The sequence below is a fragment of the Schistocerca piceifrons genome, chromosome 4 (assembly GCF_021461385.2).
Source record: "Schistocerca piceifrons isolate TAMUIC-IGC-003096 chromosome 4, iqSchPice1.1, whole genome shotgun sequence".
Taxonomy (NCBI): domain Eukaryota; kingdom Metazoa; phylum Arthropoda; class Insecta; order Orthoptera; family Acrididae; genus Schistocerca; species Schistocerca piceifrons.
In genome coordinates this window covers 761,285,025-761,312,005 of record NC_060141.1, presented here as the reverse complement: position 1 = coordinate 761,312,005, position 26,981 = coordinate 761,285,025, and the positions used below count along the sequence as shown (strand labels likewise).

General features: G+C 41.4%; 2 protein-coding genes across 3 annotated transcripts in view; one reads left to right on the top strand and one right to left on the bottom strand.

Annotated features, from left to right (window-relative positions):
• Nucleotides 1–14,680, bottom strand: part of LOC124794820 (putative protein tag-52) — a 141,335-nt gene extending 126,655 nt beyond the window's left edge. For both annotated transcript variants that reach the window (XM_047258478.1, XM_047258479.1), the window contains exons 1-2: nt 14,436–14,680; nt 13,918–14,048 (exon numbers count right to left, since the gene is read on the bottom strand). In XM_047258478.1, coding sequence (XP_047114434.1) covers nt 13,918–14,048; nt 14,436–14,547 — 243 coding nt within the window. In that variant the 5' untranslated portion in view covers nt 14,548–14,680. The remainder of the gene's footprint in view (nt 1–13,917; nt 14,049–14,435) is intronic.
• A 99-nt stretch (nt 14,681–14,779) lies between these two features.
• Nucleotides 14,780–26,981, top strand: part of LOC124794821 (aurora kinase A-A-like) — a 33,377-nt gene continuing 21,175 nt past the window's right edge. Inside the window, exons 1-4 of the mRNA XM_047258480.1 lie at nt 14,780–15,126; nt 15,728–15,919; nt 16,003–16,137; nt 16,246–16,404. Of these exons, the coding sequence (XP_047114436.1) occupies nt 15,038–15,126; nt 15,728–15,919; nt 16,003–16,137; nt 16,246–16,404 (575 nt within the window). The 5' untranslated portion in view covers nt 14,780–15,037. The remainder of the gene's footprint in view (nt 15,127–15,727; nt 15,920–16,002; nt 16,138–16,245; nt 16,405–26,981) is intronic.

Sequence of the window (26,981 nt, the reverse complement as noted above, 5' to 3'; positions counted from 1 at the left end):
GAAGTAATACATTCTTCCAGTGCCGCTTGATTGAGGTGCATCTACTACACAGACTATTTGGTCCAAAGGCACTATGCAAGAATCTTCTCTTTCAGGCCAATAAAATGATGCAGCTGGTCCTGAAGGATGTAGAAATAGAATTTCTGCATCTTTTTCATCATTGAATATTGTTTTTACCAGTCCAAAGTACCAGTTACAATCATAATTTGCAGCCACATAGCTATTTATGGATGGTTCAACACGAACTCAATCAGAAGAAGAATGGAAAGAAAAGACTAAGGAGGGTTTTACACTATCTGTAGTCCTTCCAATTTCAAGGTTTTTTGTTGGAAGTGGTTTAAAGTTATGAAAACTTCTTGTTCCAGGAATGGTTCGGGTTGCTGAAAAACATTTTTCTAGTTTTAACCGTAGCAAATCAGCTTCTTTTTTGTCAATAAAGTGAAAATTAATGTTTTCAATATTTTTTTCACAAAACTTGTACACATTGATTGCTGTCATTATTTGTTCTTCGTCTGAAAGCTGTAGACTGGCTTTCCTTAAAATTCTTTTAATAGTTCCTCCTAGGCCATCACAAACTGACTTCCCATGACTTGTTGCAAAAAAAAGTGTGTTGGGGCTTAAAATTAAAGTCTCTCAAGTGTTCAGTCAAAATTTTCAAACTGTTTCTATTTTTGTACTGCCCAGCACAACCATCTGTAAAGTAGTGAACTGAGTCAATGGCAGTATGATGTAATGACAGCCACTTTGTAATTTCTTTTTGTACAAAGTTAACAAAACCAGTGTCATGTTCTTGGTCATCACTAATAAAACAGTGGTTGGAAACAAAAACATTGTTTTCCTCATTTCTTAGAAAAACTCCAACTGGGTGTAGAGTACAACCACCACTATTCCAGTGGTAAGTTTGGATCTCATTTTGTATAACAAAGGAATAATTTTCACTGAAATCCATCACAATAATTGCTGTTTTGGGTGGTGGGTCTTATTTCAATCTTTTAAAGGCTGCTGATTGGGATTTTGCTATAAACGAGTGCGGGGTGAGCTTTTCCAATGACCTAACCAATAAAGAAATGTAGTCTTCAACACTGATAGGCTGTTTGATCATTTCTGCCCTGTCTGTGTTAACCCACTGACTGATTACAATTTCTTCTCCTAAATCATAATCTTCACTTAGTTTTTCAGTTAAATACTCAGTTAGTGCAGTATTTGCAGGACAGTTGTCGCAATGATGTAGCATGCAGTTTTGGTTTTAAGTGTTGACACAAGCATCTTAATTAGGTCTTTATAAGATTCTTCAATTTTCACAGCATCCAGTAATAGTATAACATTCTGGTGGATACTGCATACACATACAATGTGTGTGCCTGCAGCACCAGCAAGGATACACCATTTAGGTCTCAAGAAACAAAATTTTGAAAATCCTACTTCTACCTCGGGATTCTCCCATTTGAAAGAATAATAGAGTTCTCTCAAATTACACAAAATGAGTCTTTTTTGCATGTACACATTTTTTTGAACACCTACTTTGTCTTTTGTTCCAGGTAGCACTCTGGAACTTTCATCCTTTTCATAAAAATCTGTTACAAGTCTTACTGTATTTTCAGAAAGAGTTTTACCTTTTTTTGGACCAGGAGTTTCCAAAATACCCTTTTCAGATTTTAGCTTTCTAGCTTGTCGCACCATGTACTCACTTATATTAAATTCTTTCATCACTTTATTTCGACTCCAAGAATCTGGAGCCAAGGTCAGAATCTGGATTTTTCTAGACCTCCCAACAGATGAAATCTTCTCTTTCATAAGAGAAATCATTACATCAAAATCCTTAGCTTTCTCAACCACACTTGTATCTTCTTCGTCATCATCAGAACTTGGTGCATCATATTTTAATGCTTTTGAAACCGCCTTTTTTGCAGTGTTTTCAATACTGCTAACCTTCCTTTTAAAGTAAGACCCTTTACTTTGTTCTGACAAGCCATGAAGCTTTATCGGTGTTAAACCTAAATTATCAAGAGCAATGTTTGTTTGTACGAGGGATTCATATCTGGATCCCAATGATTCTAATTCAACCATGACTTCATCATCTGTTTCACTTTCATTGACTTCAACTCTTAATTTTTCCTCACAAAAGTTACGGCATGTTGAGTAAAGCTTTTGTCCAGGTTTTATGCTAATATTTTTTGTCAGTAATTGTTTAGAAAGATCCAAGCCTACACTTCTCAACGATTTTTTGATGTGCTTTTTGTGTTTTTTTAGTGGGTCTACACATGTTGTTTGATACTTTTCAAAAACATTTAAAAAGTAGTAGCTGTGGTGTGAACATATATTCTTAAATTCACACAGATTAATTCCAGATCGTAAATGGATCAAATCTTTTTCTTCCTCACTCAATTCAGATACCGGTTGTAACTTTTTGAAGGTGTGTAGGTTGTTTGGAAACAGTCAGATTTTTTAAATAACCCTACGCTACAGGTTTGAATATCTGACATACTGATTTCACTTTTGGTCTGATTACTGTTCTGGTTACTTTTATAGGATATTGGAAAAGAATCTCTGTAAACTAAGTAACAGTACTTACTGAAAGTTCGAATAAACTTAATAAAATACTATCCGAGCACTATTTAACACTATAATAATTTTTTAGTTCAAAACACAGGAGTAACAAAACAAAATCCAAGCGTACATTGTTACTCCAAGAAGACAAAAACGTATTTTTGGTGTCTAAGTCACTTGCTCCTTTTTATTTTTAAAATATAATTAATATTATTTAAAAAATTAGATAACTATTAAACAGGTTAAAAAGCCAACATAATTTTTCTTTTATCTACTAGCCTATACAATTACGAGTATTTGAAAACAAATTTGAGCTTTCTATCAGGTCTGAGACTCTAGATAGTGCAGTTTTTGTAAAACTGCACATCCGTTAGCTTAAAAAAAAAAATAAATAAATAAATAAATTTGTAGATTTTTTTCATTTGGAAGATTTTAATATATCTTTATGGTAAATTTTTTTAACATTTAGATATAATACACAAACTTATTCCAAAATTTCATACTGATATCTTGAGTATTCTTTAATATACAAATTTTTTTAGTTGTGAGGACACGTTTAAGTTACGATTTCCGACTGCTGAAACAACGGCAAATCTAAAACCTTTAAAAATTTATATATAAAAAAAACTATAAGAGATAGAGAAAAAAACTTTTACAAGTGCTTTCAGGATGATAAAAGAAGTAATTGTACCAAGTTTCATCAAAATTTGACATGGTTGGCGTCAAGGCCTGGGTGACTTGACATGGAATGACCCCCTTGTTAAGCAGGAGGGGGTACAATACATAGGGAAAGGGCAATCATACCACAAGCTGGGTACTCGGTAATACAAACGGCAGAACATCATGCCTCCAGGCACATTGCCTCACCACCCTTCTGGATGAGTCGCAGCCGAAACACGACGGGGCATGGCTTCCCACCTCAAAACAGCTCACCGTATGATACAATCCTGCTCGCGAAACGTGGCTGCCCGCAAGGGCCACCTGCCACCAACTGCCCGTACGCTAGTACGTCCTCTCTCTCCAAAAGCCGCCAGTGATGGCACGCTAATCACTGTGACCCCCTCTGGTGATGCGCCAGAGGAAGGAGAGAACAGCTCAGTATGGTGGGGCGGTGGACAATGAAGTGCTGCAGGTTAGACGAAAGGCAGGGGAGAGGTGGGTAGGGGGTAGCGGAAAAAAAAAAAGAGAAATAAAAGACTGGGTGTGATTTTGGAATGACGGCTGTGTAGTGTTGGAGTGGGAACAGGGAAGAGGCTGGATGGGCGAGGACAGTCGCTGACAAAGGTTGAGGCCAGAAGCGTTACAGGAATGTAGAATGTATTGCAGGGAAAGTTCCCACCTGTGCAATTTAGAAAGGCTCGTGTTGTGGGTAAGGATCCATATGGCACAAATGAAATGAAGGATATCATGTTTGGCAGCGTATTCACAGCAACAGAGTGGTCCACTTGTTTCTTGGCCATAGTTTGTCACTGATCATTAATGCAGACAGACACCTTGTTGGTTGTCAAGTCTACATATAATGCAGCACAGAGGTTGCAGCTTAGCTTGTAGATTACATGACTGGTTTCACAGGTAGCCCTGCTTTTGATGGGATATGTGATGTTAGTGACGGGACTGGAGTAGGTGGCAGTTGTTGGAGGATGTATGGGACAGGTGTTGCATCTAGGCCTATTACAGGGGTATGAGCCATGAGATTAGGGATTGGGAGCTGGGGTGGTGTAAGGATAGATGAGTATATTGTGTAGGTTCGGTGGACAGTGGAATACCACTGTGGGAGGGGTGGGAAGGATTGTGGGCAGGACATTTCTCATTTCAGGGCACTACGAGAAGTAGTTGAAACGCTGGCGGAGAATGACATTCAGTTGCTCCAGTCCTGAGTGGTACTGAGTTACGAGGGAGAATCCCTGTATGTGGCCCGACGGTGGGACTTTGGGAGGAGGTAGGAGACCGGAAGCATAAGGCACGGGAGATTTGTTTTTGTACAAGGTTGGGAGGATAATTATGGTCAAAGAAGGCTTCAGCGAGTTCCTCGGTGCATTTTCAGAGGGACTGCTCGTCACTGCAGATGCGACACCCATGGATGGCTAGGCTGTATGGCAGGGACTTCTTAGTATGGAACGGGTGGCAGCTGTCGAAGTGGAGATATTGCTGGTGGTTAGTAGCTCTGATACAGGTGGAGGTACTGATGTAGCCATCTTTAAGATGGAGGTCAACATCTAAGAAGGTGGCTTGTTGGGTTGAGTAGGATCAGGTGAAGCAAATGGGGGGAGAAGTTGTTGGGGTCCTGGAGAAATGTGGATAGGTTATCCTCACCTTTGATCCAGATACAAGAGATGTCATCAATGAATCTGAACCAGGTGAGGGGTTTAGGATTCTGTGTTTTTAGGAAGGATTCCTCTAGACAGCCCTTGAATAGGTTGGCATAGAATGATGCAATGTGGGTGCCCATAGCCGTACCCCGAATTTGTTTTTAGTTAATGCCTTCAAAAGAGGAGCAATATTGGGTGAGGGTATAGTTGGTCATGGTGACTAGGAAGGAGGTTGTTGGTTTAGAATCCGTCGAGCATTAGGAAAGATAGTGTTCAACAGCAGTAAGGCCGTGGTCTTTAAAAATGTTGGTGTATAGGGAGGTGGCATCAATAGTGATGGGCAGGGCACCCTCTAAAAATATACCGAGGGTCTCACTGAAGCCTTCACTAATCGTGATTATCCTCCCATCTGTTCAAAAATAAATCTCCCGTGGCTTATGCTTCCAGCCTCCCACCACCTCCCGAAATCCCACCGTCTGGTCACAGAGGAGCATTCCCCTCTTAACTCAGTACCACCCAGGACTGGAGCATTTTCCGCCAGTATTTCGATTGCCTCTCGTTTTGCCCAAAAATGAGAAATGTCCTGTCCACTATCCTTCCCACCCCTCCCACAGTGGTTGTCTGCCATCCACCAAACCTACACAATATACTTGTTCATCCTTACACAACCCCTGGTCCCAGTCCCGTATCTCATGGCTCAAACCCCTGTAATAGGCCTAGATGCAATACCTGTCCCATACATCCTCCAACAACTGCCACATACTCTAGTCCCATCACTAACATCACATGTTGTTGTTGTGGTCTTCAGTCCTGAGACTGGTTTGATGCAGCTCTCCATGCTAATCTATCCTGTGCAAGCTCCTTCATCTCCCAGTACCTACTGCAACCTACATCCTTCTGAATCTGCTTAGTGTATTCATCTCTTGGTGTCCCTCTACAATTTTTACCCTCCACGCTGCCCTCCAATGCTAAATTTGTGATCCCTTGATGCCTCAGGACATGTCCTACCAACCGATCCCTTCTTCTAGTCAAGTTGTGCCACAAACTACTCTTCTCCCCAATTCTATTCAATACCTCCTCATCAGTTACGTGATCTACCCACCTAATCTTCAACATTCTTCTGTAGCACCACATTTCGAAAGCTTCTATTCTCTACTTGTCCAAACTATTTATTATCCATGTTTCACTTCCATACATGGCTACACTCCATACAAATACTTTCAGAAACGACTTCCTGACACTTAAATCTATACTCGATGTTAACAAATTTCTCTTCTTCAGAAACGCTTTCCTTGCCATTGCCAGTCTACATTTTATATCCTCTCTACTTCGACCATCATCAGTTATTTTGCTCCCCAAATAGCAAAACTCCTTTACTACTTTAAGTGTCTCATTTCCTAATCTAATTCCCTCAGCATCACCTGACTTAATTCGACTACATTCCACTATCCTCGTTTTGCTTTTGTTGATGTTCATCTTATATCCTCCTTTCAAGACACTGTCCATTCCGTTCAACTGCTCTTCCAAGTCCTTTGCTGTCTCTGACAGAATTACAATGTCATCGGCGAACCTCAAAGTTTTTATTTCTTCTCCATGGATTTTAATACCTACTCCAAATTTTTCTTTTGTTTCCTTTACTGCTTGCTCAATATACAGATTGAATAACATCGGGGATAGGCTACAACCCTGTCTCACTCCCTTCCCAACCACTGCTTCCCTTTCATGCCCCTCGCCTCTTATATCTGCCATCTGGTTTCTGTCCAAATTGTAAATAGCCTTTCGCTCCCTGTATTTCACCCCTGCCACCTTCAGAATTTGAAAGAGAGTATTCCAGTCAACATTGTCAAAAGCTTTCTCTAAGTCTACAAATGCTAGAAATGTAGGTTCGCCTTTCCTTAATCTCTCTTCTAAGATAAGTCTTAAGGTCAGTATTGCCTCACGTGTTCCAATATTTCTGCGGAATCCAAACTGACCTTCCCCGAGGTCGGCTTCTACCAGTTTTTCCATTCGTCTGTAAGAATTCGTGTTAGTATTTTGCAGCTGTGACTTATTAAACTGATAGTTCGGTAATTTTCGCATTTGTCAACACCTGCTTTCTTTGGGATTGGAATTATTATATTCTTCTTGAAGTCTGAGGGTATTTCGCCTGTCTCGTACATCTTGCTCACCAGATGGTAGAGTTTTGTCAGGACTGGCTCTCCCAAGGCCGTCAGCAGTTCTAATGGAATGTTGTCTACTCCCGGGGCCTTGTTCCGACTTAGGTCTTTCAGTGCTCTGTCAAACTCTTCACGCAGTATCGAATCTCCCATTTCATCTTCATCTACATCCTCTTCCATTTCCATAATATTGTCCTCAAGTACATCGCCCTTGTATAGACCCTCTATATACTCCTTCCACCTTTCTGCTTTCCCCTCTTTGCTTAGAACTGGGTTTCCATCTGAGCTCTTGATATTCATACAAGTGGCTCTCTTTTCTCCAAAGGTTTCTTTAATTTTCCTGTAGGCTGTATCTATCTTACCTCTAGTGAGATAAGCCTCTACATCCTTACATTTGTCCTCTAGCCATCCCTGCTTAGCCATTTTGCACTTCCTGTCGATCTCATTTTTGAGGCGTTTGTATTCCTTTTTGCCTGCTTCATTTACTGCATTTTTATATTTTCTCCTTTCAGCAATTAAATTCAATATTTCTTCTGTTACCCAAGGATTTCTACTAGCCCTCATCTTTTTACCTACTTGATCCTCTGCTGCCTTCACTACTTCATCCCTCAGAGCTACCCATTCGTCTTCTACTGTATTTCTTTCCCCAATTCCTGTCAATTGTTCCCTTATGCTCTCCCTGAAACTCTGTACAACCTCTGGTTCTTTCAGTTTATCCAGGTCCCATCTCCTTAAATTCCCACCTTTTTGCAATTTCTTCAGTTTTAATCTACAGTTCATAACCAATAGATTGTGGTCAGAGTCCACATCTGCCCCTGGAAATGTCTTACAATTTAAAACCTGGTTCCTAAATCTCTGTCTTACCATTATATAATCTATCTGAAACCTGTGAATATCTCCAGGCTTCTTCCATGTATACAATCTTCTTTTATGATTCTTGAATCAAGTGTTAGCTATGATTAAGTTATGCTCTGTACAAAATTCTACCAGGCGGCTTCCCCTTTCATTTCTTCCCCCCAATCCATATTACCTACTACATTTCCTTCTCTTCCTTTTCCTACCATCGAGTTCATCAACCATGACTATTAAATTTTCGTCTCCCTTCACTATCTGAATAATTTCTTTTATCTCATCATACATTTCTTCAATTTCTTGGTCATCTGCAGAGCTAGTTGGCATATAAAGTTTTACTACTGTAGTAGGCATGGGCTTCGTACCTATCTTGGCCACAATAATGCGTTCACTATGCTGTTTGTAGTAGCTTACCCGCACTCCTATTTTTTTATTCATTATTAAACCTACTCCTGCATTACCCCTATTTCATTTTGTATTTATAACCCTGTATTCACCTGACCAAAAGTCTTGTTCCTCCTGCCACCGAACTTCACTAATTCCCACTATATCTAACTTTAACCTATTCATTTCCCTTTTTAAATTTTCTAACCTACCTGCCTGATTAAGGGATCTGACATTCCGCGCTCCGATCCGTAGAATGCCAGTTTTCTTTCTCCTGATAACGACGTCCTCTTGAGTAGTCCCCGCCCGGAGATCCGAATGGGGGACTATTTTACCTCCGGAATATTTTACCCAAGAGGACGCCATCATCATTTAACCAGACAGTAAAGCTGCATGCCTTCGGGAAAAATTACGGCTGTAGTTTCCCCTTGCTTTCAGCCGTTCGCAGTACCACAACAGCAAGGCCGTTTTGGTTAATGTTACAAGGCCAGATCAGTCAATCATCCAGACTGTGGCCCCTGCAACTACTGAAAAGGCTGCTGCCCCTCTTCAGGAACCACACATTTGTCTGGCCTCTCAACAGATACACCTCCATTGTGGTTGCACCTATGGTACGGCTATCTGTATCGTTGAGGCACGCAAGCCTCCCCACCAACGGCAAGGTCCATGGTTCATGGGGGGGGGGGGGGTAACATCACATATCCCATCAAAAGCAGGGCTACCTGTGAAACCAGTCATGTAATCTACAAGCTAAGCTGTAACCACTGTGCTGCATTCTATGTAGACATGACAACCAACAAGGTGTCTGTCTGCATGAATGACCAGCGACAAACTGTGGCCAAGAAACAAGTAGGCCGCCCTGTTGCTAAACACACTAACAAACATGATATCTCTTATTTCAATGACTGCTTCACAGCCTGTGCCATATGGCTCCTTCCCACTAACACCAGCTTTTCTGAATTGCACAGGTGGGAACTTTCCCTGCCATACATCCTGTGTTCCTGTAACCCTCCTGGCCTCAACCCTCGTTAGTCACTGTCCTCACCCATCCAGCCCCTTCGTTGTTCCCATTCCAGCACTACACAACCGTCATTCCACCATCACACCCTGTCTCTCTTTTTCGCCCCCCTCCCCCCCCCCCTCCCGCCCTCTGTCTAATTTGCAGCACTTCATTGTCCACCATCCCCACGATCTCCACCCCAGCCTCCTCCTTACCCCCACCCAGTCACCACTCCCATCATGCACTGGTGCTGCTGCTCGCTGTGCGGTTTCAGTTGCCTGAGACGCAGTCGTGTGCGAGTAGCGTTTGCATTTGTGTGTGTGTGTGTGTGTGTGTGTGTGCGTGCGCGGTCTATTGTTTGTTGACAAACGCCTTAACAGGCGAAAGCTTTAATTGTGAGTCTTTTTGTTGTGCCTATCTGCGACTCAGCATCTCCACTATATGATGAGTAGCAACTTTCCTTTTCATAATATTGTTCTTTATTACAAGCGTTCAAGAGTTGAAGGTGTAGTGTTAACTGCAAGTTCGATCCCAGTTTCCTCATCTACAAGTTTTCATCTTGTTTGCCACATCTGCCAACTGATTAGGTAGCTTGTTCCCCAGACTGGTAAAGTTAAGAATAGGATACAGGGTAATACACACGGTAAATGGGTGTGCAGACAGCTGGTTTTAGGTAAGCAATGCAAGAGTAATAGGCAGGCAATGTGATTTGTTGTAATGCTCCATCCACAACCCGGAGGTGTACGGGAGGGGTGGGGGTGGGAGTGCGGGGTGGGGGGAAGAGAGCAACACAATAGTTGCATTCTCAGCACTGATTACTAAAAACTCCCTTCACATTGAGTATATTACAAACGTACTTGTGTACAGGAAATCAAACAATGGAAACTCCAGGTAGGAATATCAACAAAGTAGGAAGAGAGAGATTGCTATTTACGATAAAGAAGACACATTAAGTTGCAGACAGGCATGATTAAAAGTTACTCACATATAGCTTTCGGCTACAGCTTTCATTCAGCTCGCACTCGCACGCGCCTCTCCCCCCCCCCCCCCCACACACACACTGAAGCACACCTCATGCACACATGGCTGCCATCTCCACTATCTCGGGCCAGAATGCAACATCATGTGAGATGCAAGCAGCAATCTGGACGGGGTGGGGAAGGGGAAGTGATAGTAGTGCAATGGTGGGAAGAGAGTGAACACTATATGGTGGAGGGTGCAGGGACTAGACTGCCAACAGGCACAGCATCAGGAGGTTGTGGGGCAGGCAGGTGATGAAAAAGGAACCAAAATAGGAGAGGAGCAAGGAAAGACGGACAGATGCGTGGCCACAGGACTGCAAATAAACAGAGTGGGAGATGAGATAGGGAAGAGGAGATAGGACAGAGGGGGTGGAAACTGTTGGGCGGAGGTTGTGGGGACAGTGTGTTACGTAAATTGAGGCCAGGATAACTACGGGAGCGGGGAATGTATTGTACGGATAACTCCCATGTGCACAGTTCAGAAAAGCTGGTGGTGGAGGGAAGGATCCAGACGGCTCAGGTAGTGAGCCATTAAAATCAAATGTGTTATGCTCAGCTGCATGTTGTGCCATACTTTGCTCTTGGTCACAGTTTGTCAGTGGCCATTAATCCTGGTGGACAGCTAGTTGGTAGTCATACCAATATAAAAGGCTGTGCAATGATTGCAGCAGAGCTAGTAAATGACGAGGCTGCTTTCACTGATGGCCTGGCCCCTGATGGGGTGAGATAAACCTGTGACAGGTTTGGAAGAGGAAGTGCTGGCTGGGTGGATTGGGCAGGTTTTGCACCTGTGTCTTCCACAGGGATATGATCCTCGTGGTAAGAGGTTGGTATTGGGAGTGGCATAGGGATGGGCTAGGATGATATTGAGATTGGGTGGATGATGGAGCACCACTTTAGGAGGTGTGGAAAGTACCTCAGGTAGGTAGGATGTCCTTCATTTCAGGGCATGATTATAGGTAATCAAATCCCTGGTGAAGGATGTGGTTCAGTTGGTCCATTCCAGGGTGGTACTGGGTGATGAAGGGGACACTCATTTGTGCCTGGTTTTTCGAAGTGGTAGGATGATTGGGGTTATGAGGAGAAATGGCACAGGAGATTTGTTTGCGGACTAGGTCTGTCAGATAGTGCCTGTCTGTGAAGGCCTTGGTGAGACCCACCCAACCTCCACAACATCCCAGTCCATCCCTATGCCACTCCCAATCCCAACCCCTTACCACAAGGATCATATCCCAGTGGAAGACTCTGGTGCAAAACCTGCCCAATCCACCCAGCCAGCACTTACTATTTGAGTCATGTCACACATTTATCCTACCCATCACGAGCCGTGCCACCTGCAAAAACAGCCATGTCATTTACCAGCTCTGCTGCAATCATTGCACAGATTTGGTATGGCTGCCAACCAGCTGTCCACCAGGATAAACGGCCACTGCCAAAGTGCGGCCAAGGGAAAAGAAGACCACCCTGTGGTGCAACATACAGCTAAACATAGCACACTCGATTTCAATGGCTGCTTCACTAACTGAGCCGTCTGGATCCTTCCCTCCACCACCAGCTTTTCTGAGCCGCACAAATGGGAGTCATCATTACAACACATTCTCCACTCCCGTAATTATCCTGTCCTCAATGTACGATGACATACTGTCCCCACACCCTCCACCCAACAGCTTCCACCTCCTCTGTCCTATCATCCCTCCCCAGACTCGTCTCCCACCTTATTTATTTGCAGCCCTCTGGCAATGCATCCACCTGTCTTTCCCTGCTCCTCTCCTTTCTTTGGTTGCTTTTTCCCAACCTCCCTGCCCCACAACTTCCTGCTGCTGCTGCTGTTGACAGTCTAGTCCCAGTGCCCTCCACCAGACAGCATTAATCTCTCTCACAATCTGTACACTACTATCCCTTTCCCACCCCCTCAAGATTGCTGCTTGCATCCCACGTGGTGCTGCATTCCGGTCCGAGATGCTCGAGTCAGAAGTCGTGTGTGTGCGCGCGCGCCAGGACAACTCCGGAAAATTGGGGTTTAGGGTGGACACAAGCTACAGATACAACAATAAAAAACACTGTACCATCCCAAAACAAATAATATATAAAAAAAATTAAATTACAACATTCCGCTACACCAACAAAACCACAGGAATCTGACATTTCCCTTGAGCTACATAGCTCAACCGCAGATATCGATACCAAAACCCAACACATACAATTCTGAAAGGTGGAACCAAAACCCCAACAACTCAATAATCCAAATACCCCATACTCACCACATCAATTAAAACACAACTGACCTACCATAAATACATAGTAGGCTACACAAAACATCACAATGACTATAGAATAAAACCAAAAACAAAAATTACTTGCCAACAAAAAGCCTCGGACAGTACCACCTAGGTTGTCCAACCCCTCCCCCCCCCCCCACACACACACAAACAAACATACAAATGTGCGTGTGGCACCTCAGATACACCAGATACACGTCCCTCGTCCAAGCTGCAAGAACTCTCATCAACCTCATGTTGTTGCCACAAACATGACACCTAACGTCTGCAGAATCTGTATGTTCAGACATCATATCTCACCTTCCTCAGAATGTAACGATACACTCGTGAACTGCACTGTCGTATCCATACCTAACCAAATAATAAGAAAATTAGACTTCTTTCTGAACAACAACGCCAAACTAATCAGATCTAACAAAAATGCCAAACACATATCCAAAAAAATCTTAATAACCCACTGAAAACACTTCCACAGGCCCATGTTACCACACCAGTTATCTAAACTCAAAACCACGCTAGCACAATGACAACCAAAACTCAAATAAACCCAATATCACACATTAAACTCAGCACATCCACATCCACCACCAAAGGGCACGATCAAATAACCTACAACATGGCATCTCGAAACACAATCAACTCAAAACCTCTGCATGATAGTGACACGATACACCACAACATTATGTTGAAGGTCAAAGCAGATGGGTCGAATTGAATGCTTCCGTTGGCAGTATCTACTGTAGGCCTACTTTAGCCCAGTCAAAGTGCAGTGTGAAGCAGACGGGACCAATTGCTGGAAAGAAAGAGCCACACACCAGGTATCTCTCATCTCCCTCCCGCAGTGCTGATAAATGTAAGAGATAGCAGCATTATACCATTCCTGATCTGCAACAATGATAATTCCAGACCTGGCCTGCAGCTTTAATAAATACTTAAACATTTCATATAAAATGAAACAACCTTTCCCTCTAATTATTCAGACATAACATTACACTTCGATATAACAGAGCAACAATAATAGCACTATGTACTGGTATTTAAAGAACAGAAAGAATTAGTCACTATCTGACATGAGGATTTCTGACTAACTGATTTAGACCCAAGGAACTGAGAAAGACAGTCAACAAACAGTAAGTCAGTCAGTCATCCGCTGGCACAATTGTGTATAACAAACTACAGGTGTCTTCACCAATCCTTATCACAGCTGTGTTTATCACTAGTAAGTTACGTAGATTGTTTATGGTAATATTAAAAATATGTAGCATATAATCAAATATATATTGAGAAAATGCGTTCATCGTGATCAAGAGATATCGAAGAGTAGACCAATCTCATCCGCCGCAACACAAGTGCGACTAGTGCAGTTACCTTCATCACAGTCTCCAAGCTTCGCAGGTAGCTAACCTCCGACGTCAGAATTTCTTGAATTGCTTTATTTCGTAAAGAAATTCGTTTCTCTTCGTCAGAAGTTCGTTTCACTCCGTCAAGATCAGACAAAACTAAATGCGATTAACAAAAAGATACAAGGAATTTCAGTAAAAAAGTTATTAGGATTTCACCGAAAACTATAAACTTAATGTACAATATCTGATGCGATTTTTGTATTACAAAATTAGATTTTTAGCAAAGGAAATGAGTAAATTGGAGCTGGTAATTTGCATGTCATCTACTTGTGAGTCAAGCATAGGAGTACTAAAACCGATGTCTTGTTATAAATTTATGATCATATTGAAAAATGTCAACATAAAAACAAGGGAAAATTTTCACCGAATGGATATGTGGCTGCATCACCGTTAGATGATGAACATATTTTGGCATCATCTCACGATAAAAAGTTCTCTGTGGCCAAAAAATTCTAAGACCAGTAATAGAAACGTACTTATTACCTTTCAGTCTAGTTCTAGTTGTAAGTATATTACGCTCTTGTATGACGTTCCGCAATTCTGCGCTAAGAGTAAGTTGGTTCTGCGGTGTGAAGTGAACGGAGAAATCCATCATATCTTTAACTCGCAGATTGGAGAACTCTTAACGAAAGACTTGGCGTAAAAAAATTCTTAAATGGTTCTACAATAAACAATCTGAGAACCTGCCGTTACACAATAGTCATAACACCAAAACACGCAAATACAAAAACCGCTGTCAACCTGCCCACCAATAACCTCATGGTTTCACTTAGAGCCAATCAGGCTTTCTAAAACAAATGACTGCTACGACGAAGTTCCAATAGAAAACAAGCACACCTTCCTTTTAAATGCATCTGATTTTAAAACGGTTTTCGGTCAGGTGTTTTTGGAATGTAGAAGTACTTCGTAGTGTGACAAGTAAGGAGTGAGACGACGCAAGATATTCAACAGGTTCTACAGAAGTAAGCCAATTGTGCAAAACAGTCGTTGCCTGAAGTCAAAAGACTTATGAGCTAAGAAGATCCATAATTAGGAAGCGAATTCTTCACCACGTTATGAAGAGATAGTATATATTAAAGGAAGACATGGAGAAGACAGCGGGAATGTCTGCTCGTAATGCACCAAATGTAGGTCTTAGAACAGAAGGAGCAGCAAAAGATGCGCGGTCCAGCAGGTAAGCTATCTATTTCAGAGAGAGACTCCACTTCCTAGGTCTAACATAAACTATGAATTGAGTATTTATGTAATGAGTGACGATCAGCGTTTACGCTGGTGTTTAAACGTTTCAGCAGAACTTTTTGATCCCCAAAAGTAACGGCCTAAAAAATTTCTGTATTTCTTATTCTGTATAACGCCATATACACCTGTTACTTTGTGAATTTTCTCAGGATTGGTTAGAAGTAGCAAAATTTGTACGCTATTTTTTTCATCGCGTTCTTGGCAACAGACTTCATTTACCCATTTCTTCCTGTTTCTATCGAGAATTGGTGCGTGCTATTGATGGTAAATGAATAATTTTGTCATTCTTATTAGTAAGTGCAGAAAACTTGGTTGTCTGTGCTAGCAAAAGTGCTGTAATCACATGAACTGTCTGTCATATTATATTGACCTTTTCTTACAATGTTAATAAAATTCTAGAAGAATTGTTAAACTGACAATTATTCGTCTTTTTAGTTTAGCAAATTACACACTTTGGACTACCCTCCCTCCAGTAGATGCTTGGTGAAACTAGTCAGAAAGTAAATTATCTATCAAATAATAAAATTAAATTTCAGCAAGACCTGGACATTGTCTGATTTTGAAATTGGAAGAGCACTGGGAAAAGGAAAGTTTGGAAATGTTTATCTTGCTAGGGAAAGAAGTTCAAAATATGTAATTGCACTCAAGGTTCTGTTCAAGTCTCAGCTGGTTAGTGCAAATGTTGAGCACCAGCTAAGAAGAGAAATTGAAATACAATCACACTTGAGGTAAGTTTAAGGATGCAATGATCATACACTAAATTTTCAGTGTTAAGTTACATTTGTTAGTTAATGTTTCTGAAAATTTTTAGGCATCCGAACATTTTGAAACTGTACGGTTATTTTCATGACGAAGCAAGAGTATACCTTATTTTGGAGTATGCTCCTAAAGGAGAGCTTTTCAAGGAGATAAAATCACAGCCACAACAAAGACTGGACGAAGTAAGGTAAGCTTCATTACAATGCTAAAGTATACAGATGTATATTATTTTCCAAAAATTGATATTCAGAGTTTTGTTCTGCAATATTTTCTCAGAATAAAAAAATTGTTACAGAACAGCTACCTACATAGCACAGTTGGCTGACGCTCTTCTCTACTGCCATAATAAGAAGGTAATTCACAGGGACATCAAACCAGAAAACTTACTTATCGGCAGTAAAGGTGAATTGAAAATTGCAGACTTCGGCTGGTCAGTCCACTCACCTCAGTCAAGGTGTGTACAGCTCAAGACTCTTTATTGGTATATACTTTTAGGTGAATACAGTGTATTGTTAACTAACTAATGTAAAACTGATTTGATTTTGGACTTGGTAAGAGGCACGTGTGGATTTTGGCATTCACTCTGCATACATTTGTACATCATGTGTTGCCATTTCGATGCTTATTGTTAAGATCAGGCACTGTGAGTGCAGCCAAATAGTAGGCCGGGCTTCAAAATTAAACTAGTCACCTAATATAAATACTGTAACTCTTTAAAGAATCATTAAGAAATGGTTTAAGAAACATAATATAGTCGCTGGTTCCCTGTCAACAAAATGTTAAAACTGAAAAATTTATATTTGAGGCATTCAGCAGGCAGGCACATAAGAGTTAATATTGCCAAGCTTTCAGGCACTGTACCACTTTTTGAATTAACTAATGCAAAACATACATGTGCCAAAGTAATACTTTTACATTTTCCAGTAATTAAATTATGTAGAAATGTTGAGATGTAGTGTTTTTAATTCAGAGATCTGAAATTAATCCACACTCTAGCCAGACACTTAATGTAATCTGGCTGTGAGTGTCGGAAGTTTCTGTACAACCATTTGGGTGACTGCTGTTGCTTTCTACAGTAAAATATCATGTGATGTACATTTGTCATATAGCACAATGTTGGCCTTCCGGATAGCTGTGCACATTAGTGTCTGCTTCTGGGAGGGGGAGGCAGTCTGGCCCCGATTCAGTTCTGCCTGGTGGACTAATGATGAGGACCGGTGTGCTGGCAAACTTGGATGTGGTTTTTAGGTGGTGTCCCACGTTCCAATAGGTGAATAACAGGCTGGTACGCAAGTCCCATTTTGAATATGTGCTACACAAACATTTCAAAAAGTTTCTTGATTTGCACATAGAAGCCACTCTAGACACACAGTTTGGGTACACTGATTCCTCCTCGCTGGTGAATAAGAAACTGTTTCCTGTAAATGTTTTCAGTAGCTAATTATTAGTGTAGTTCAATGCTTAAATAATTCGTACATTTTGCTGTAGGTATATAGAGCTTGCACTAGCACTCTAGGTTTTGCACTTTGGGTTGATACGAGTGGCGGATGTATGGGCAAACATGCAGTGATATAATTATCTACTACTTATACTTCCTTTGTTGACTAATGATCATGACTGAAACATGGTAACATGCACATGTGACAGAACTTGGGAAAGTTCATGACTCAGACAGAACGGACAAAAATTCTATCTGCAATAAATATTTTAAAGTGATATGACACATTTCTGCCGAGGGTCTGAAATCTTTGTGGGGAGAATGATGGCAATGGGAAAGAGTGAAGACTGAACTAGTGTTTCAGTTACTCGTCACCTTTGGTACTTGACTGCAGGCAATAGCCATTCCACCGTGTGTTCCACTTGAAAGAAAAAATAAAAAGAAGAAACCCATTATGCTATCTATTTATATACTCTCAAACAAGACCATAATAAACTCCTCCAAATCTCATCGAACAGTGACCCACAACCATATCTCCACTTGGAGAACAATATTTAATGCTATGGAATTCCCACAGTATGAGATTACTGAAAATCTCAAGTAGGAAGCCTTGCCTTAAGTTATGAAATGAAAAATTTAACACAATTGGATTGTCTGCTGCGACTGACCTCTTAGTACGCCCTTCAGCCTTCGCTGGTGCTTCAGACTAGAAATCTCTTCCATATATTGATCCATTTGCCAGAGAGAACATTATTTGAATGATAACAAAAAACTGTGTAAAAGGTCTGTTCAAAAAAAAATTCCGGAACATTCATAATTTCACGCCAATGGTGTGTTGGAGTGAAATGCGGTTGGCATTCCTGCACACACTTATGTTTAATCAGTAACTGCTGGAAGTTGTATATTGAGTAGAAAGTTATCACTCAGTTAGCGAATTTTGAGATGGCAAAGTTGGAGGAAAAAAAAGCATGTGCGTTAAATTGTCTGACTCGAGAAAACCTTTACTAGGGTTGTCACAGGTTCTGGAAATTGGGAAATCAGTGAATATTAAGAAAATATGAAAAAAAAAACACTGGAAAAATCTTGTTTTCTTCTCTGTAACTGAAGTGGTTTGTTCACTGAGATGTCTTGATTGTCACTAGCTGGGTGCATCAGAGTACGTGCACTGCTTCCCTACTCCCTCATTCCTACTGCTTCCCCCCTTCCTACCACTACCTCAGCTTGCAGTCAGTGCTATCACCATTAGTCGCCACCAGCCTAGCAGCTGCCAACGAGAGGCAGGGAAGTGTGAGGAATGGTTTGTTTGGATCTGGTTCTCAGAGACTGACGCAGCATGTGTGCGTTAGTTGTCAGAGGTCAGTGATTGTTTTGTTTTTTTCTTTTTTTTGTTTGTTTGTGTGCTCGCACTCCTTTTTTGACAAAGGCTAAAGCTGAAAGTTTAGTTGTGAGAGTATTTTCTACATGCCTGTCTGCGGCGCAGTGTCCATCTGTACTACAGTGAGTTGCTACCTATCGTCATTTAGTATTGATTCTCAGAGTATTTGCGAAAATGATCTGTTGTGTGGATTGATCAACGCTCTCTCATTTTATCAACATGCTGTCCGTGGCACGTAAATAGCTGGTTACAAGAGTGAACTTCCACGACAGGCCGAAACCGGTGGCCATTTCTGCAGATATCTCTAACGGATCAGGCTTGCCGATCTGAAGCCGATCGTTTCTCACTGATGTGCAAGGCCTTTTCTGTTGGATCTAGTCTCACCGATCTACCTGCAGGCCGGGTCTGTTTGTGTGTGGCATAATGCGGTCCAGATTTTTGTGATTTATTTGAGAATCCAGGACGGCAGTGCTCCTCGGCAGGCTAGGGGTCACATGTGATGGATTTCAGGAACTGCGACTGTTTCACCGCAAGTACATTGTACAGTGCAGCATTTTATACACCTTTTATTTGTGCTAGTGCATTTCTGCACCTCGAAAATATATATTAGAAGGTATGGACGATAAGAAGAAAACTGTGGCAGTCTTTGGTGGTTTGTACACTATGTACTTACATATTTCTCGAAAGAAAAATCTTACAATACCTGTAAAGCAATAGAATTAACAAGCAGGGTAATAAAGGGTAATAACTGACAAAGAGCATAGTAGAACAATGATTTTATTGGCGGTCACCTATAGTGTTGGTTTGCACAACTCTTCCCTGGCTTATACACTTCTTTCAAAAGGTCTACCTTTTTTCTCAGATTATTTCTGAAATCGATGAAGGTATTTTAAATCTGTCTTGTGACTCAAAGGAAATGCAAATTTTTGTCACCAAATGTGTTTAATTTTATTGAAATAAAATGTCGTCTTAATGAGACAAATATAGCATCTGAATTGCTTTCGCCATCTAAAAACAGTTAATTGCAAAAGATGTTGATGTTAGTATTTAAGATTTTTGCTTAAATGGGGGAGAAATACAGGAGTCCTTACATTTTTGTTTCTTTGTCAGCTCGTGTCATTACGTACACTTGAGATCTCAAAATTTGTCAGGAAAAATGCTACAGCTTGTCTGAAAATTGGGGAAATATCAGATAATTTCCCGTGGGAAAACTTGTGCCAACCCTGTTTTTCGAAACACACCAAATGATACAAGAAGCCTATGGTGATGAATGAATGCTTAAGCCGTACTCGGTATTATGATTGCTTCACACAGTTTAAAAATAACCAGACAGAAGTTAATAATGACCCTCGTTCAAGGCGCCCTTTGTCTAGTGACAACACTCGTGTTGGGAATGTCAACGAAATTGTGCTGCCAATCGATGACTGTCAGACAGGTTGCAGAAGAATGTAACATTTCAGTTGGATTGTCATGAAATCTTGACACAGCATCTTGGAATGCATTATGTTGCTGTGAAGTGTCTCCCACAGCTCATGAGTCAAGACCAGACAGACCGACCTTCATTTCGCAATCTGTGAAGAGCTTTTGGATTGTGCAAATGAGTACGAGATGTTCCTTCAGAGAATCATAGCTGGTGATGAGACGTGGGTCTATGGTTATGATGTTGAGACCAAGGTTCAGTCTTCACAAAGGGTTGGAAAAGGTTCTCGGAGTCATGTGAGAATAAGGGGTATGTAACAATAACATGAAATTGTAAAACATGAGTGGGACTTTCCAAACTTTAATGTGTTTTGTGCAGTTTCACAGGAAAAGGTGTATGGTGATTTTTCTTTGTCGAGAATACGGTTACAGGAGACACACATCTCGATATGCTTAAGAACTTTCTTGTCGCACAGCTGGACTGATTCGAATGACTTCATTTATGAACAGGATGGGGCACCATCACATTGGCTTCTAGAAGTGTAGGAATTTTTAAATCGAAGTATTACTGAACGATGGATTGCTTGCCTTACATTACTGACCTCCAAGATCACTGGACCTGACTGTATGTGATTATTTCTTGTTGGGGTTTATAAAAGACTCTGTTTATGTGCCTCCGTTGGCAACAGCAATGAATGAACTGAGACTTCGCATAGCAGCAGCTGCAGTGTGGGAACAATTTAAATACCACATTGTCATATGCCATGCCTCCAAAGGGGGTCGTATTAAACACCTACGAAAAGGTATGAAAAAATTGAGTTTCCCGTTCATAAAAAAAAATTCATTGTATATGTTTACTAGTGTCAGAAATATAGATGTGCCAAATTGGATGATTCTTTTGGATACAGCCTGTGGAATAAACATCTGGTAGACCAATCAGTGGCTGTCCTATGATCAGGATGTAAAACATTGGCTGCCAGGTATAGTACAGTGGTAATCCTGAGATGAAAAATCTATAACTAGGAGCCAGTTGAGTGCAAGGCTCATATGAAAGTGCTGTGCTAGTATGTTACGGTAGGAAAAATATTAGCTGCTAATGACTTGCAACATGCATCAGGCGGGTGACAGAAAATGAGTTCCGGAAGGTGCAGCGACCAACCTTCAATGGGATGTAGGTATTAAAATTCACAAAATAGACATTGTCAGCATTCCAGAAATGTTGAAAACGGACCATTAACTTGCACCATGAGCACAGATTGAAAAATGGCGCTCCAAAGTGATCACAGAGGTTTGTAGCATCAAGAACGAAGACGAATTCCTTGGGAGTTAAAAACTGTGCAGGGCATTCAGCTAGGTATCCAAACCTAAAGAATGCATACAGAATCACATTGGTATAATGTAGTGTTGAGAAATGATGGAATGTGATAGCATGCAGCCGTAGAGATTATTGAGAAACTGGCTACCTTTAAGACATAGCTGCAGATAGTGCAATAGTGTTGTACAGGCACAGAAAATCAAACATTCAGAGGGTGAATTGTCCCTTGGTTCCAAGTGGTATGAGTTGTGTTACACGCACTTTCCAGGATGGACAGTTTGCACTAAAAGAGTATGATTTTTATATGCAGACCAGGAATGGAGCAAAATAAAGTTATGTTGATTGGCTGTTGGCCAGAAGCAGTACTCGTACCACAGTTAAAACTCTTACACCCATTTTCCCGCTCTTGCTTGCTGTGATGTAAATATTGGCTACTGTTCTTCCCAAAACATGCATATGAGAATCATAGGGGCAGAGCACCTCCATCTTTTTGCAGCACAATAAATTACATGCAAGCCAAATTACTATCCAGATTAACAGTTTGCATAATTGTATACAAATGCGTAAACGCATTGTTAGTTGACCTTGATAAAACTCTCTTGGTACCTCCTATTTTCAGGGTTCCTTGTGTATGTTTCCTCTTCAAATATTGATTCTTGGGAGTTGGAAAAAGAAGAAAAAAAATATTACTTACTGAATGATGGGATAAGCACATTTCTCATCTACAAATTTTTGGGCCGATTCCACAGTGTGCTGTGCATTGTCAAGTTGATGCTTTGTTTGAAATGAAATTTCATTATCTTATGTCTTCAAATGCTGTTGCACTATTTGAAGTTATGGAACCATCCACTGCTTCCCTGGAAACTACTGCAATCTGTCATGCGCAATTAATTGTGCGTAACGTGATAGAGCACTATCGTGTGCAGTCTGATTTGTACTGAGCATCCTTAAAATGCGCAAACACCAGTTTTTGTAACATCGTGCGCCTTGTCGTCCTTTGTATATTTGTAGTTTCTATTATGCAGTTCATTTTGAGTAGACTTATTTGAAGTCTGTTTATAATTGTTTTATTTGGTATCCTGCAGATGATCTTCCATGTACCTGCTCCTTGGGCAATGGTTGTCCTTTACTAGATTTCACTATTGTGGCTCCCCATCCAACGAGGAAGGTGAACTACATGGTTTGACATCTGTTTCAATATCAGTTTCACTTGTTAGACATGTACTGTTGTCTTTGTACTCCTCATGTACATTGTCTACACAGTAGTGTGTTTACACCACCACTCATTCCACTGACTCACCTTGCAGAAATGCTAAATTGTTTTGTCACTTTGCAAAATTCCTTCTGGGTTCCTTTCTGACAAAATGTCAACTTCGGCAACGGTTGTTCTAGATAGAATGCAATGTCTGCTTTGTTGATCCTTGCCACTGCCCAGCTTTGTATCAACACTGTAACATTGTTGTGAGTTGCTCGTCGACTAAGCAGTTAAACTACTTTCATAGCCTTATACTGTGCTCACCATTGGACACCTCCAGTCCCACCCCCTACTGCTATTAGCAGCCAGTATTGTGGTTTCAGTGGGGTGTCAAATGCTATAAATTGTGTGTGTGTGTGTGTGTGTGTGTGTGTGTGTGTGTGTGTCATTCATTCATTTTAATTGTTCTTGTATTTTTAATTTACTTGACTTGCCTATTAGGTATATCATTCTACATTTTAAAGACTCAATGAGGTTTCTGGTGCACCATGAGGGGATCAGGTTGGCCACAGGTGCTTACAGGACCTGCTCCACACACAGTGTCTGTGCTGAGGATCAACAAAGCTGTTTAGGATCATTGTGTGGTATGTGCTGGAGCCACTTGGTATGGAGCACTTACAACCCCAAATCCAGGATTTTAACTGCCTGTGACCATGATTACCGCATAGGCCAATGATAATTTTAGATTTAGCCAGTACAGGAAAGGTTGCACTCCTGCATGTGTTTTAATACTTAATTTTGTGCTATTTTAATTGAGCACCACAGTGCTGCAGCTGTCGTTGCGGATGGGTCAAAATGGGGAGACTGTTGGTTGCTCTTTAGTTTTCCGTGATCATGTTCTCAAAGTCAGACTGCCTCAAGACTTTGCTGTCTTAGACATGGAGAGATTGGTCTTTGACATAGAAAAGTATGCAATCTTGTGGGCACTGGAGCAGATGAGTGTGCTTCCTGTGCCAAATTTGTTGTTTGTTCAAATTATGAGTGCCCTTCACTTTGTACAATGCTTGCCTGTAACAGATAATGTAGCCCAGAATATCCAGGACACTGTCCTTCAACTAAAACAGCTTGGGAAGGAAGTGTCATTCTGCTGGGTACCGAGACACATGGGTACTGCGGGAAATGAAAGGGTGGATGTAGGAGCCAAGGAGGCATGTAAAGACACTCGGCTATTTCAGTGTGCTGTCCCCCTGCATACTATCACCTCGCTGTTGAGGTAGTCATGTGTCAACGGGAAGAAGAGTGGCTGGAATTGACTGATAAGCTGCATCTAGTAAAGCCTGCTGTGGGGCCGTGGAATACCTACTTTTGGCCAGAAAGCCGGGATTAGATTGTGCTTATTCTTCTCATAGGTCGCAGTCCTCTGATGCATGGCTTCTTGCTCCAGTGAGAGGGTCGTCCAATGTGTGGTGCTTGTGGCATATGGTTAACAGCATGCTTCATTTTATTAGAATGTTTTATTTTCGGATCTGAGGGCAGTGGCATATTTGCCCTCAGTTTTAGGTGACATTGAAACGAATATGGTTAGTTTCAAGATTTTGTGATGTGTCCAACTTGTTTCCAAAACTTAATGTGTGAACAGGGTGACTGTCTCACCTGTGTTCTCACCTGTGTTTTTTGTAAGTGGTCTGCCAGTCACATTTCGTTGCACTTTTCTTTTACGTCTTCTGTCATTTTACTTTGATTTTAAACCCAGCAATGGCACCTTTCGGCCTTCTCTGTTGTATTAAGGCCTACAAGAGTGATTGTGTGGATCACTGCAAGTGGGGTGGCAGTTAATGAAGAAGTCTCATTTTATAGACTTCATTATTGTGTGATAACAAGTTTTTATATTTTAACCATTTTAATTTCTTTTAATATATGTAAGGGTGCTGATAACCTCGAAGTCAGGCACTCATAAGTTCAAAACGCGCTATTCTCCTGACATCAAACCAGTTCATTATAAGGTACTTCGGTTTATCCAAAGGCCTCCTTTACTTTCTTATAGGCCTTTCAATAGTCGTGCATGGTTCTATAGCCACGCATTTCTCATCTAGACAAACTTGCTTTACCAGTTTACAATTCCTGTCACTCAATTTTTAGACATGTGTAGTCCCTTTTTCTTGCTTCATTTGTTGCAGTTTTTTATTTGGGTTCATTGTCTTGTGCGTTAAGCAAGGATTTCACTGGACTTTGTGTTTTTTACCTATTCGTCATCTGCTGCCTTCGCTATTTCATCTCCCAAAGTTACCAATTCATCGTCTCCATGTGCCATTCACAACAAAGTACACACCTCCATGCCCCTCCCCACCCCCCCACCCACCCCTTTTGATTTTGGAATCTGTTTGACAACTGTATAATCAACGTGAAAGCACAGAGCCTTCCTCCATGATTCTTAAACCAGGTGTTAACTATGATTAAATTATTCTTTGTGCGTAATTCTACCAGCTGACGTCCCCTTTCATTCATATCCCCCAGTCCATGTTCTCGTACTACTTTTCTTTCTCATCCTTTTCGTACTATCAAATTTTAGTTTCCCATAAGAATTAAATTATTGTCTCCTGCACCTATCTAAATAATATATTTTTACATAGGGTAACATGCATTGTTAGAATTTTTCATTTGAAGACTTTTTTGTTGGATGATTAACCTGTGCTGCTGTATGCGATGTTAGCTTTGTACCTGTGTTGGCTATTATATATTCATCATATTTATAGTAGCTTCCAAGCATTCTTATTTTCGCATTAATTATTAGACCACTTCTTGCATTATCTGTATTTGATTTTATGTTCATAACATATACCCACATGACCAGAAGTCCCGTTCTTCCTGCCACTGCACTTAATAAATTCCCACTATATCTAACTTCAACCTATCCACTTCCCAGTTTCAATTCTCTAATCTGTATCACCAATTAAGGGATCTCTAACATATTAAGCTCAGACCCCGAGAACACAACTCAGTTTTGCTACTTCTCATAACAATGTCATCCTGAGCAGTCCCATGCTGCAGACCTGTTCGGTACTGTTCAGCTAGCTCAGTGCTTTGAATGGTTCGCTCTTGCTGATACACACTTGAGTGACCATTTTCCAAGTGTCCTTAGATTGCAGCCACAACTGCCATCTATGTGCCCAAGACGCTGGAAGTTTGCCCAAGCCGATTGGACACTTCTTTCGTCTCTAGCGACATTCGGTGACCGTCGCTTTCATAGCGTCGACGATCAGGTCACTCATATTACAGAAGTTATTCTTACAGCCACTGAACATTCAATACCTCGCACCTTCGATTTGCCCCTGCACCCCCCAGTTCCTTGATGGAACGAGGTGTGCCGTGACGCAAGAAGTCGGGCGACGTGCTCATCGCGTTTTCCACCACCATCCTACTTTGGCCAACTGTATCCGCTATAAGCAGTTACGTGTGCGATGCTGTCGCATCATCCGTGATAGCAAGAAGGCAAGCTGGGACTTCTTTACAAGCTCTTTTAACACCTTCACTCCCTCCTCCAAAGTTTAGAGTCGAATTTGATGGTTATCTGGTGCGCCTAGCTTCTCCCCAATCTATGGGCTCACTGTGGCACATGATACCTTAGAGGCCCCAGTAGCAATTTCTAACTCATTTGGTCAACACTTTGCTCAGATTTCGCGCTCTCCAAATTACCCGCCAGCCTTTCTCCCGAAGAAACGTGCAGCAGAAGTGCGACCTCTTGCTTTCTCCTCTCACAATAGCGAAAGCTATAATACTGTTTTCTCCATGTGGGAGCTCGCAACATTCACTCTCTTCTTCTCGTTCTTCTGCCCCGGGACCCGCTGGTATCAACATCCAAATGTTGCTGCATTTATCATACAATAGTCTGCGCTACCTACTTCGCCTTTATAATCAAATTTGGACCGACGGTACTTTTCCCAAAAGATGGCGGGAAGCTAACATCGTTCCTGTTCCGAAACCTGGAAAGGACAAACATCTTCCCTCCAGCTATTGCCCCATTTCTCTCACGAATAGTGTATGTAAGGTTTTGGAGCGTATGGTGAATTGCCGTTTAGCCTGGTGGCTGGAGTCCCGCAGTCTTTTAACACCTGCCCAATGCGGTTTCCAAAAGCATTGTTCTGCAGTTGACCATCTTGTCGCTCTCTCCACTTACATCATAAACAATTTTCTCAGGAAACGCGAAACAGTAGCAGTTTTTGATCCGGAGAGAGCATATGATACCTGTTGGAGGACAGGCATTCTCCGCACACTGTTCTCTTGAGGATTTC